Source organism: Plectropomus leopardus, chromosome 12, assembly GCF_026936395.1.
Source record: "Plectropomus leopardus strain MGB_pleo_1.0 chromosome 12, ASM2693639v1, whole genome shotgun sequence".
NCBI classification, from domain to species: domain Eukaryota; kingdom Metazoa; phylum Chordata; class Actinopteri; order Perciformes; family Serranidae; genus Plectropomus; species Plectropomus leopardus.
The window spans coordinates 18703685-18717988 of NC_142187.1; the positions used below are offsets into that span (position 1 = coordinate 18703685).

Below are 14304 nucleotides of genomic sequence, written 5' to 3' on the forward strand. Positions count from 1 at the left end.
ATTCGTTGATTCTGTTTTTATGGATTTATGTCTTTACTAGCAACCAGCGGTCTGAAAAACACACACGGGGCGGGGAACCACATTGTTGGTCTTTTCAATTGTTGAAATAACAAAAAAAAAAGAATATAATCAGCCTTATCCTTTAAGTATCATGATAATTAGGCAATGTTATTTGTGCCTTCATTTACAAGTTTTTGTGTCTCTGTCCTCCAGGTGAAGTGTTTCACTCGTCAGTCCCAGGCAGGCTTTCTCTGTCCTCAGCCTCAGACCGCTGCGTCTCCCTCGGGGGACAGCTGGCCACAGTAGGGCAGCTTTATTTGGCCTGGAAGACCGGCCTGGACAGCTGCGCGCCGGGCTGGTTGTCCGATGGCAGCGTCCGCTACCCAGTGACTTGGCCTCGCCCGGATTGTGGAGGGAGCCGGCCGGGAGTCCGCACCATCACACCCAACAGCACTACTGACAACACCACAGCGCTGTATGATGCTTACTGCTACAGAGGTATTGTACCATAAGAGGACTGGCTGCATTTGCACACTATTGATGGATACATATTTATATTACTGCCATCCCACTCCTAACAGAAGTCTGTATGCTGCTGCTGAAGCCGTAAGTCAGACTAATGTAGTTACAATGACAATAAATGTCATTGCCACTGTTGTAACTATGGCAACACTGATTTCTGATCCGCATTATCTATTTCTCATATATTTGTGAGACTGGATTGACAGCAGCTCTGGGAGAGACAGATAGAGAACAGTGTTGAGGTTAAATATCTAGATGCTCGGCTTTCATTCTCCGTGTTGACTGATGTCGGCCAATTCCTACAAAATTAAAACGCAGCAAAGCTTTGAGACAAACTGGGTAAAATCCTTCAGAGTTTCCATGTGAACAGCAAATCTCTTCAACTTGTTTCTCAGGTAAAGTGAAGAATTCAGGCTCTATCTCTCAGATCTACACCTCCCTGTGGAAGCCCTGGAGCTACCTCACAGGCTCAAGTGATGCAGACTCCGCAGGGACCGGCAGTCCTGACGTGACTACACAGCAAACTAACACTACCAGAGGTTTTTACATTTCTCTCCGATCTGCAGAATCAAATAATCAGCCATACAATCAGTATAACAAATAACGTGAAATTGGTTTTACAATCGTTATGTTTTTTTGCAAACACATCCTTGCAGGGTCCTCAGGTGGCAGTGACGCTTCACCTTCAAACTGGACCGGCTTGGTTGACCTTGAAGAGGAGGCGTCCCTTCAAAGCACTGATCCCTGTAAGGCGGATTTCTAATATTAAAATAATTATGGGTATTGATCTTTAAATAATGTGGATATGCGATAATAATCCAACTGATTGTGTCCGCAGCCTCAGACCCCTGGTCCTCAGAGTCTTCAGGGTCATTTGTGACCCTCCAGCTAATCCCAGGACAAATCCTCTCAGACTGGGGAGAGCCACTGGAGCCTGGGCCAGACTCAGAGGAGTTTCTTCGACCACCTGTCCACCCCACTCCTGCTGAAAAGAAGGTTGGTCTGGCTTTAAGCCATCGACTTTATAAAATAATGGATGTCACCCATTGCTTTATGAACTCTCGTTTTGAAGAATAGAGTTTGGCATTTTAGCCCTCGCCACCTTGGATTTTTGGAGCCAGGAGTGATAATATTTGGACAAGAGGGTAGAGAAAATCATTGCACCAGGTGCTTGTGTGGTTAGCACGGTGCATTTCGTAAATACTGAACATCCAACTCCTTAGAGTGTCTTATAGTACAACGTAATGCTGAACAAGACTTTTTTTTAGACCAAAACTATCAAAGACCAAAACTCATCTCATGAAAGTAACTTTCATAAACTGAAAAACACACTGAAATGGTGACAGCTAACTCTGTGAATGTGGGGTTATGTCATGTTAATGTTACCTCACTAACATTGCAGAGGTAGTCATTTTTCAATGGACACCAAACACCTGTAACTCAAAGTGGCCACACCCTTACTTATGCTTTGATAATTAAGTAAGCTTTAATAAAACATAAACGGGTGTGTTATGAAACATGTTTTCCTGCTGTAACACTGGACATTTAACACTGTCTATGGGGATAGATTCTGTTTTGGAGGCAGCTCCAAGTGACCACTTAAGGAACTGCAGTTTTTGGTACTTCCACGTTAGTTTCATTTTCTGAGGCTACTGCTGGGTTGAAGCTTTTTAGGTTAAATTTTAGATATGAAGCAGCATCACTGAGACAACTAAGGTTCTGTGTATCTACCTGTTATCATAGGTGATCTCAAAGATTGTCAAGTCCATTTGGAAACCTTGGAACTACCTGGCAGGGGCTGAAGATGAGGAAGAAACCCCAGCACCAAGTGAGCAGACAGAGGGAGTGGAGAAGGCCACGAAAAAGACAGATGAGGGGTCAGATCTATCCAGTGCATCATCACCAGGTGAGTGGAGTTATACTGCTCCTAATGCATGAACTAATATGGCCTTTCCTCTGGGGTGAGCCCCCCTGAGAGAGCTTTATGAGTGAAAATGGATAGCAGAGGAAAAACATCCTCCAACCAGAATGACCACATACATTGTTTTTCCTACCCTCTAATATGACTCACAGAAGAGTTGCCTAAAGTAACCCCCATTCAGGTGTGATTAGGTTCAGGAAAAGAATAATGGTTTGACTTAAAATAAGTATGTTTGTTTTCTACTTAAATTATGTAACTTGACAATCTGATGCAGCTTCCTGCTCAGTTTTCGAGATGCCGAAACAAAGCCAAACTGCATTCACCTGCACACACATGACGATACATTCGTTAAAAATCTGATGTTACGTGCATACGTGGATCCTCGTCCTGTGTTTGCTTGAACATCCATCCTCTCTGGGCTGACTTGTCTCTCGTTATATTATGTCACCTCACTTCCTCCTTTGGTCCCCTTATTATTACTACAGCCACTAGGGGTTGCTACCTAAACTATTGACATTGTATTATAGGTTGGAAAAAGCTTAAAAAAAATAAATATTTTGTGTCATTCTAAAAAAATGGAAAATTGTGGAGGAGAAAGCCAAAGATTTTAAGACTGAATGCTTTATTTTTGCTTTCTGAGATGTTTCTGGTGCTGTCTCAAAGCCATCCACAACAGCTCCTGTGTACATCGTTTCCATCAACAGCATTCTCAACAAACAAAATGATTTAGTGTGTAAACTGACATTATAGTTGGTAGTGTACAGCTTGTAGTCTGGAACCAGGACACCCACGATCATTTGGATATGCAGCATCAATCTCAGAATCTTGGTATAATACAATAAGGCTTTGGAGGCAATAAACCTTTTTGGGATTCCAGTGTAGCCAGCAGATATCCGGGCCAAGATTTCCTCTTCCATTTAGTGCTCATTGTTAATAGTGTGATTAGCAACTTGAGAGAGGTCCAGACAATATTTTTAGCTAATCTCTATAAATACATAGCTATCTGAATATGGCAAATTAGAAAAAAAGCTAATAAAGAGTTTAATCATCATCAGATGATAGCCCATTGGTTCCATAATTGCATTTTAGCCTATACACTCTGCTTCTTTTGCCTTCCACAATCTTTACCGACTAGCAACCAAAGCCTGCTCAAATGTGGTTGGTCAGTACTACTTGAACTGCAAACCAATTACAAACAGAAACCAGTGCAGCTCCGACACCAAAATCTTGTACCGTTGCCTACAGAATCTGTATGTAGATATCTGTTTATAGAGATTATAAAGTAACCAGAAGGCTTGATGACGGTGTATATTTACGAGCGTGTACATTATTCCGAACATATTGCTGTTGAGGCACTAATTGGCTCAGGTCTGTGATGTTGTGGAAACATCAGTTGGGCAACACAACAGGATGGCTTATTAATTACAGTACAAAGAAGCCGCAGGAATGAAGTTCATTAGAGAAACACAGAATTAATAAGGGGTAACTGGGAGAGCAGAGGCCTCCGAGCCCCAGTGTGCGGTGAAGAGAACAGAGGGAGTGTGTCCAGCATCAACTCTTTCTTCTGCAAAAATTGGCTCACCGTCTCTCTGTAGCTGCTGGCTCACCTGTAGGGCCACTAATGAGATGTGAGTGACACCAGGTGTGACAGCTGACGGTCTCCAGCTGTGATTCCCCTCACATTTGGATACAAAGCAAAGTGTTAGAAATGAAAAATTATCATTAAATCATTAAAGATATAAAGGATAAGATTGAATATCAAAAGCATTCCTTAAAGCTGTAGTCGGTAACTTTTATAAAAAAATACATTTTGTAATATTTGCTAAAACTGTTTCTATATCCTGACAGTACAGCATTTCCCACAGGATATTTGTGTATATGTGGTGGGGACTTAAGTGTTGGTTGTTTTTTTCTAAATGCCTGTATGTTCCTTTGTATCATTCTGTGTCTCAACTCTAAAACTCCAAAATGCAATGTGTTTTTGTGAGTCTCTGCATGCAGTGCAGCAGAGGGAGTTTCCTTGACTTTTTTTTCCTCCGCAGCAGTTTGTCACTGTTGGGATGGATAATTGATCTGTAGATCCTTTCACAGCTGATCAGATCACATAAATGGATCAGAGAAGCCTTTTGCAGATGTTTGTAGGTGAGAGCAAAATTTGGGATCAGATAAGTCCTAGGTCTTTTGTTAAATAAACAGAACAAAGTCAGATGAAAATCCAATGGTAATACAAGCAAATGCTAGCGATTTTAACACTGATATTTATAACAAAGGTCGTGTTAAAGTTTCATTTATTGTTGAATTTCCATTTGCAGCTGTTATAATTTCTAAAATATGAGTGTTTTTATAACTTGACCCATGCTCACATGAGCAAGATACTTTGGGCTTCAGGTGTAATATCATCCTACAAACTCTTGAATTAATTCCACAAAATGTGAATAGATTTATACTTTATGCTTTGTTGAAGTGGACATTGCTGAGCAACAAGCCTAGATATAGTATTTTTTAAATCTGCTGTGATTTATTCAAATCTGTACCGACACCAGAGGGGTAAAGATGCTAATGAAATCAGGATAGCCAAGCTCCAAAGATCCTGAATAACTTTATGGTACATCTGTATTTTAACTTTGTGACAAACAGAGGTCCTGGGTACAGAGTGTTGTAAAGGACTGTAGGCCTCTAGCCTATATGTTACTGTGTATGTTGTAAAAGCCAACTTATGAGGTACAACTTTGCTTGTTTAGGTGACTCCAGAAGCCTGAGGGGTTACGGGTTTACATGGATTGGCACTGTTGTTACACAGGCAGGGTGTTGTTTACTTTTGTTATAGTATACAGTTGTGATGAGGTCTCTGCAGTACATACAGCTGAACTAAACACCAGGGATGTCCATCTCACAGCCGAGGCAGCTGGAGGACATTATCGATTTTATGTCAGTGTAACAGTCATGAACGGTGAGGAGCACAAACACTGTAGTCATTGAAAAAAATTACTGAGATATCCAAATTGAGATATAATGGTTTCATAACTTTCACACTCAGCATGTCTCTTTTAATGGCGAATCACACAGCTCCAACTTGTATCCAAAGCTGAGCAGACTTGATGCCAAAACCACAAGCAATAGGTAAACAAAACATCTCTACAGTATATGTGGGGGATATCCGTACAGGGGAAATCCTCTTGAGCTGGGTGTTCATTATCAACACTGAGGTGTAGCATTGTGAGTTCAAACATGGGTGCAGCAAATGAAATTGAAATCTCATCAGGCTGTATTCCTCTTTCCTTTATCCTCATTTTTGTCTCAGCAAGTTTACACGTCTTTATGCGCTTTATGTGGACAAAAATGGTTTCCAAATGGCAGGCGTCTCAATTCAGTTTGTTGAAACTGTGTTAAAGAGAGTTGATTCAATTCTGAGGCTGTTGTTTCGTTCTGTTTGGCCTGACCGTGTGTGTGTGTGTGTGTGTGTGTGTGTGTGTGCGTGTGTGTGTGTGTGTGTTTTGTCTGTATGTGTGTCCATAGAGGTTTTAGACCTTTCATTTATGAAGTTGTTGTAGTTAACTGCCTTTGTAAGTGAAAGTGCTTCTAAAGTTTTTGCTTCCTTGTCTTAGTGTCACCTTAAATAAAACATAACAAGCACGGGAGATTTTGAATTTGATTTTTTGACCACTGAATGCACTTATATTACTAAATACTGCTAATTCAACTGTTTGTTGTAAATGTTTGTTTTAGGTCTTATGCTTGCCTCTTGTATGCAAAACTTTTATGATTTTGTTTAAACATTTTGGGTTTTTCAGGGTTCCCACAGTCATGAAAAACCAGGAAAAGTCATGGAATTAGTCAAAATCATTGAAAGTTTTTGAAAAGTCATAGTTTTTTATGTGTAATTAATTGTTACAGGTACCTTCCATGGAAAACCTTCCACATAATGTAAAATAACAGCAAAATTATTTTCTGTGGCTGACCGCGTAACGTAGCTCTAGCTCTAATATGCTTCAGGGTGTGATGTTTTGTGTACCGTCGCGTACGTCTTTGTCTCCCTGCAGTCCGTCTCTCCCTCCTATGCCAGCTCGCTGAAATTGAGTTTGAATAGAGTTTAAATCTGATGTATAGAAAGTCTGAAAGTTTTGAAATTTTATTTCTAAAAATGTGTGGGAGCCCTGTTTTTTAGTTTGCTGCTGTCTGAGCCAGGGTCCCCTTGTAAAAGATTTTGAAAATTCAGTGACAATTCTCTTGTTAAAATAAAGGTTAAGGGCCTTTTCACTTCTGCCCCAAGTGGTTTGGACTTTTTGACCTGTCATTATGGTATGAACCAAAATTACTGTTGCAATACCAAATAGCTGACCCTGTTATGATGAGAAAGTGGTGGTCGTGGTCCGGATCAAAACTCGAAAGGTTTGTTTCATTCCTGGTGTTACATTTTTTTTGGATGGCTCAGAATTTTGATCCAATTACAGTTTCCAATTTGGTCAGCTATCATCAAGTGATAAGAGCAGTGTAGCACCTCAGTGCATATTGTGTTTGTGTTTGTGTGTGTGTGTGTGTGTGTGTGTGTGTGTGTGTAGTTTAGAGAGAGTGACGGTGGTTGTGCTCAGAGTAGACGGGTGTTGGCGATCGGAGCAGAGAAATTAGCAGTAAAGTTTTCAGGTGGTAGTAACTGTGCAGTTGAGGTTTGTCAATGAACAATGCAATATAACAACATGGGGTGAGGTAGCACAGGTGGTCAGTCTACACTGAACAATAGCACTTAATTACTTATTATGTTTCATTATATGCTGCTATTGTCTTAAGTATATGCTATGTCTTAATTATATGCTGCTATTGTTTTATTCTCAGGTTATGTATTTTTATTTGTTTCATTATTTATAGGCCTAAAGGGATGAGAGAGAAATTGCTTTAAAGAAAAAAAAGGTTGTAAAAATGTCCATAGAGCTATATTTGTAATTACCACAGAAAATATTTAAAATAATTTTTCAAAATGATCAATATTTTCAAGCAGCCTTTTGAGATATTTTCATGGTGTTTTTGTTTGTTTGTTTTACTTTCTGTTTTATATATTTTATTCTGTTTTCCCTTCTGTCTTTTTTTCTTTCTTTGCTAATTTTTAGGTAATGTACTTGTACTTTTTCCTAATTTCGTGCTAATTTTTGGGTCTTAAGTTGCTCATTGCTTTCTTCACATGTTTTGGAAAGGAACTGAGCCAAGTTGCCCAGGTTTCAAAGGGCTCTAAATTTTAAAAAAAAAAAAGAGAAAAAAATTTGGCTCAATTATTATTATTATTGATTAGGCCAAAAAAAGAGCAGTTCAATATGGCTTCAAGTATAACATGTTTGAACTTTCGGAAAAAAAGTGGCAATTAATTAGCTGTAATTTCAACTTTAATGTTGACATGAACGGCATTCACAAGTCAGGAACAGGTCGTTATGGTAACTCTAATGTGACATAAAGGCAGCATAACGCTATTTTGAAAGCTCCTACGTACACTCAGTACAGAGTGTTAAACCTCAGACAAGATCATTCTGCTAATTGGCAAACAATACATCTCACCTGTCTCACTGCCTCTGTTTATCCATCCCTTATATATACACTGTTTTCTAATTATATTTATCCCTGTGAGAATAATCTTTAACATACTGTAAAGGAGAACAGTGAAAGAGAAAAAGAGCTGACAGACAGCTCAGACAGCTTAGAAGTGTTTGTTTTGTCTCCCTTGGCAAACCAGAGAGAATCCATAAGATGATTTTTTGCTTTGTTCTTTACTCTTCACTGTCGCTTTTGCACTTTTCTTTGTCTACAATAATTGCACCACTGACTTCACTCGTTCTTTTCCTTTTCTTTTTTTTTGTTTGTTTTGTGCCCTCTGCAGGTCTGTTTTCTTGGGGAAGTTCATGGTTCAACGGTCCCTCGAGGGAAAACTCTAGTGAAGAATCACCCACTCGTCTGGCATCTACTCTGGCCGCCTCCAGAAGCTCTGTGACTACAGAGAGCACCAAGCGCTGGGAGACTTCAGAGACGTACACATCCACCGCCTCCAGCTCTGCACCTGGAATCACCTCATCCAGTGGGGAGACTTGGGTCCGCGTTGAATCGGAGACCACAACCCAGCCAGGTGATAAGAGGGAGGAGACGGTGACCTCCAGAGGCAGCGGGAGAGGAGGCAGAGGAAGGGGGAAGAAGAACAGAGGGGAGGACAGGAGCAGAGGTGAGGAGAAGAGCAGAGGAGAGGACAAGGGGAAAGGAGAAGACGAGGGTAGTGGAGAAATCACCGGCGCTGAAGCTAAAGGGGAAATACAAGTTTCACGTCGACCAGTTGGAACGAGCAAACCGAGAGAAAGATCCAGAGAAAGATCTCGAGAGAGGGGTCACAGGAGGGGACAGTCCACCACTACCACGACCACCACTGCTACTACCAGTCCTCTGGAGCTCACAGTGATGACCACAACTGGGTCGGAAGGCGCTGAGTTCTCCACCTCTGAATCCTCGTCCACCACACCAGGAGGAACCCCATCGCCATCACCAGATCCACACCAATTCCTCACCTCATCTGCAGCACCGTCGCAATCTGCTACTACGTCGCCATCGCCATCCCCATCTAAATCCCTGTTTGAATCTCCCTCCCCATCCCCGTCCCTTCCATCGCCCTCCTCACCATCTTCACCCACTTCATCACCTCCATCCACCTCCCAAAGCCCGCCCCTCTCGACCTCACCATCATCACCCCACTCCCCATTCCAAACTGCTGGATCAGAAGCTCCACCTCCTCGCTCAGACAACCGGGACAGCTCCACTGACCTGCTGACATCGCCTCACTGGGTCCCAGTGGAGAAAGCAGTTCTGAACAGCTCTCTGGATTATCCTCCATTACTGTCGGGACCCTCAGAGGTGGAGGAGCCCGCTTGGTCTCACGCTGTGGGGTCAGGGGCCCTGTTACCTGGCAACATGGAGGAGGAGAGCAAAGGAGGGGGAGTCAACATCAGTACCATGACAGGTTAGTATCGTTTGCTTGTTTTCAGACGTTTAATCCACTTCTTGGTAGGATTTTCTTTGTCTAATAATTGCATCCATGTATTTGATTATTATTCATTGAAATTATTTGATATTTTTCTACAAAAAGCAGATTTGATTGCCTTAAGGGATTATTCTGATGTGTTTCAACTTAGGTCTTATTGTGTAGTTTTGTCTATCATTTATTTATGGCAACAGAAGGAATGTGTGAACCACACTGATTCACTGTGAGGACAAGCTAGTTGTTGATGGTCAAAATACCTTAAAATCAGATGCTGGCGGCTTGTCAAAGAAAACTTTGACATTTTGGTTGATACATTTATGTGTACTTTTTGCAGTTACATGACAGGATCAAAACCACTGTCATGTCTGCCCATTAAATTTGTAGCTATTCATTTTGTCAAAAGTACTGGTACTTTTTTGAGATCAGTGTTTAAAACGATTCAATCTTCATTAATTATATTTGATAGTATCAAAAGTACCAGATTTTGAACCCAAATCTGCACAAATGTATCAACAGGGATGAAAGCCAAGTGATTCTCAACCTGTGGCTGTTAAGGCATTTTCTACATGTAACTGGAGGTGTGTTTAGTGACTTTTTCTGTACCAATACTGTATGCAAGTTGTTATTGTAAAACAAGAAAAAAATCCTATTTTATGTGCTTAGGAGTTTTGTCCTTTTTGTATGAAAAGTTTAAAATTCTTGTCTTGTGACAGCCCTCATGTCTCTTAGATTGGTGTAGCACAAAGACTAGAAACAGCTATTCTGGATTTGTTCAGAGGTAACAAAAGCTACCTACCAGCAATGCTAACGCTCAGTTATTAACACACTGTATCTAAAACTTGTGTACAAAAGTGTACAAAAAACAGTTAATGTTTTTACGTGTGCGGGACTATATCATGGCTCAGAGCAGTTACTGGGCATCCCACTAAAACCTGGCTCTTGTCTTTACTGTAAAATGTTACAGTTACTTTTGCTGTTGAGTAATTCAGGTAACTTAACCCAAAACCTTATAACCTCAGTCTAAAGGCTTTCACATAACAGGGGCGTTTTTCCCCCCATGTGATTAAATTACACAGAAAAAGATTTTTCTAACTGTTTTATAGTACTTTCACAAAGAACATGAATATTACATGACAAAAAAACAATGTAAATTTTCAATGAACAAGGTCAATTTTTCTACCAATCAAGTTGTGCAGAATTGACATCACATGATGCAGACCTGTTGCATCTGTCGCACTTCTGGTATATATAGTTTTGATGTGAAATATGCAAGGTAAATATTTTGCATTTTTATGTCCATTATTCATCAGGCCCCAGTGTGTGAAGAGCTTAAGGCCTCATTTTTAAAATATATGTGTCCGTTTCCAACATTGTAAACATCACTGACATCATACTTCCATGCTTCATTTATGATCACATAGATAGATGGCACCAGAGGGCGGAGTCAAAATTTTAAGACAAACAAGGTAAAGGTCGAGGAGGTCGTAATAATGCACTTTTAAATGGAGAAGGTGCTGCAGATGGCGGTGGTTTGTGAGGTGATGAAAAACATTGCAACATGTGGACGGATCATTCACTAATTTACCAATTTGTTCCAATCGACCTTTTTTAAATGTCTTTGTCCTCTCCTATAGTTGTATCTTGTATGAGCTATGCTACACTGCCTCCCCAGTTTCCACTGGTATGGCACAGTTTCATCCATATCTGTAAGCTTTAGAAAGCGCTCACAAATTCAGATTAAATGAACGCAGAGTATGGATGGAAAGCTGTTTCCGTGTACGAATCTAACATTGAGCATAGATGAGCCTTTAGTCTAATCATCTATTTGTGTTTCTTGCTGGTATGTCTCAGGGACTATTTTTGTAGCAACACTGCTATCTTAACTGATAGGAATTGAGCACCGATTTTTTGAATTTTCTTTTTAAAGGCCCATGTTGTAAATAAAAAAAACTTCCTTTAAGATTGCCTTTTCATTTCCTCCCCTGACCTCGCCACTGGCATATTTATTCAAAAACCCCAGTATGTATTCCCTCGGCTACACACCTTTTATTCCCACCAGAAGCAGAGACCACATTCCCGCCACCATGCACAATCTGTTGATTAAGTCTGCAGCACGGTAAATCTCTGTGAAGCTCCTGGCTGGCCACCTGGTTTACTTATTTTTCGCTTGATAATGAGAGCTCATACAGGGAACATCCTATCAGCCTGGTGTTTGAAAGCCCTGTGGGCATCATGCTATCACACATTTCTATGGTGATTTATCTGCTCCCTTTGAAAGCGGCTCATGGCTGCGGCAGACATAGCTGAGCTGCCTGCTCGGGGTGTATGAGGAGTCTGCGGATGGAAAACAGCTGTAAACTGTATCGACAAGAAGCCGAGGGCAACCATCTGGGCTCCTTGTGTACAGTACGAGGGTTGATTGATTGACTGACACCCTGGAGTCATGCAGGCAGAAGGCCATAAACACACAAACACACAGTGATATCTTTGCTACACAAACAGGAGAAGTGGATGGATGCGCTCGCAGGAGATTGGACCAGAATAATGGCTTACCTCTCTCTCCCTCGGATGTGTACACACTCTCAGCTCCAGTTGAGTCCCTTGAGGTTTGGTTTCATGGTGGTGGTCAGTGTTTTCTCTCCTGACTGGATCACGGAGCACTTCATCAGTCAGTTCAATCAATGAGAGAGGAGAGAAAAAAGAGTCGCCTCAGGTTACATTCAAGGACCTTTGGTAGCAGAGCACACTGTTTTTACACAAGAGGATTCAACTCCATCAACTTTCTTTGCATTGTCTGATCTTTTTAGACAGATTTTTATCACAACATCTTTCCGTAACATTTAAATTGCACGCTGCATCTTTGTTTCCACCTTCTCCTCTGTGCTCTCCTGCCCTCACTGAAATGTCAACGCTGCCTCTGAGCTCTAAAGCGCTTATCCAAAAAAATCATATTTCAAAAGTAAACCATATTTCCAACGCTGCTGTTATTACTCGAAGCAATGTGTGATGTGTGGATTAATACTTTGAGGTATCTCAGCATTGTCGCTACCACATATTATCCCCTCTCTGTCCTGTTTCTGTAAACTTATTTGTTGGATTTTGCTGTTGCCAGCTTATTGTTGTTGTTTGTGCTGGTGGTGTCGGCTGCTGTGCAGAGCGAGGGACAGTCCACTCTGTCAGCTCCTTCTACAGACTATTGATTTTTCTGCACCGCTCGCTTTAATGAACGGCCGATCGCACAGAGTTTATCTTTCGCACACACACATGGGCAGACACACACACACACACACACACACATGCTGTAGTAAATCTGGTTGTCATAACAGTTGGTATTTGTCACGCCGTGCCATGACCTTGACTGATGCAGAGGGTGCAAGTGCACTTCGGCCTGGACCGATGTACATTAAATGAAATGCATGGCTGGTTTTAGCACCTGACTTCAGCAGAATTCAAACCATGAGCAGCGGATTAGCTCGCAAAACTTAACATAAATCTGTGGAGCTGACGCTACTGAGAAATCCAGCTCTTGTGATTGAAAACCCTCAGTCTTTTATTTTTTGATCCTCGAACATTTATTTCGCCCGACACTGCAGCCGGCATCATGATAATTCAGAGGATGTGAGTTTGTGATATCTGCCTCTGGGTAGTTATTGGATGGGATCAGCCTCAAGGCTAATCATAGCTAAGGTATTGATTTTCACTCATTGTACCGTGTAAACACAAACACACAAACCTATACGCACACACACTGTCAACCTCACACACCACCCCCTCCTAAGCAGTCCTCAGTGTCAGAGAGAGAGCTGGCAGAACAAAGACTCCCACAGCCCAGCTTTTGCGGCCAGGATGAACGAGTGGTGATTTTCAAAGACCTTAAGTTGCTATAATGAGCGGCTCAGGGGAGAAACACGTGGTGGTGTGTCAATTGATATGGAAATTTCTAATTGTGGAAGGAGACCACACACACGCTCACATTTAGGGGGTGAATAGCGGGGCAGAGGCGCTCAGCGGGAGGTCTGCTCATTTCTGTTGAGGGTGGCTAATGTCTGAAGTTCTCACGCTGCCCACTACGTTCGCTGTAGTGAGCCAAGGCCCCGCTTTCCATATGGTAACCATGACAACTGTGGCTGTGAGTGGATGGCGAGGTTGAGCCGCTCTGGCTTCTGATCCCTTTGAAAAGAGACAGAGTGTGAAATGGATATGCGTGTGTTGTAACCACTGGTTTCAGCTCAGCCGCAATGATGGAAAATTAGGGTGGCATGTTTTTTTTCTGAGTCATGCCTTTATTTTATTTTTACTTCAAATCAAAGCAGCTGCGAGGGAAATTGTGTCTGCACCGTCCAACTTTAGAGCATATCCATGGAAATAAATAAGGCTTTATCCAGCCCGTGAGCTTAGATACACCTGTTCTATCCTCGCCAAACAAATCACATTTACAAAAAGATGAAACTTTCTCCTTTACAGTATCACTAATTAACACTCATGTTTTATATTCTAAAAATTCCCCCTCCATCCCCCATCCGTCTGTCTCTTGCAGACGAGGTAGAGCCCTGCGTGACAAACCCATGTCTGCACGGAGGAAAGTGCCTTCCACAGGGAACGGGCTACAGCTGCTACTGCCCACAAGGATACACTGGGGAGAACTGCGAGATTGGTGAGTGATGACACACACACACACACACACACACACACACACACACTCACTCGCACACACACATGCACACACACATCCCACACGAGCACACACACTGGCATGTATCCACTCATTGGCATGATAAAATCAGCCCTGCTTCAGTACATATTGACGTAAGGCTATTGGCAGGTCAGAGGTGGAGCTTTTCATCACATTGACAGAGGA

General features: G+C 41.8%; 1 protein-coding gene across 2 annotated transcripts in view; it reads left to right on the forward strand.

Moving 5' to 3' along the window:
* LOC121952038 (neurocan core protein-like) overlaps positions 1-14304 on the forward strand; it is a 57090-nt gene that overhangs the window by 25770 nt on the left and 17016 nt on the right. For both annotated transcript variants that reach the window (XM_042498555.2, XM_042498556.2), the window contains exons 7-13: positions 214-498; positions 918-1061; positions 1179-1268; positions 1361-1518; positions 2266-2428; positions 8304-9425; positions 13984-14100. In XM_042498555.2, the coding sequence (XP_042354489.1) occupies positions 214-498; positions 918-1061; positions 1179-1268; positions 1361-1518; positions 2266-2428; positions 8304-9425; positions 13984-14100 (2079 nt within the window). The remainder of the gene's footprint in view (positions 1-213; positions 499-917; positions 1062-1178; positions 1269-1360; positions 1519-2265; positions 2429-8303; positions 9426-13983; positions 14101-14304) is intronic.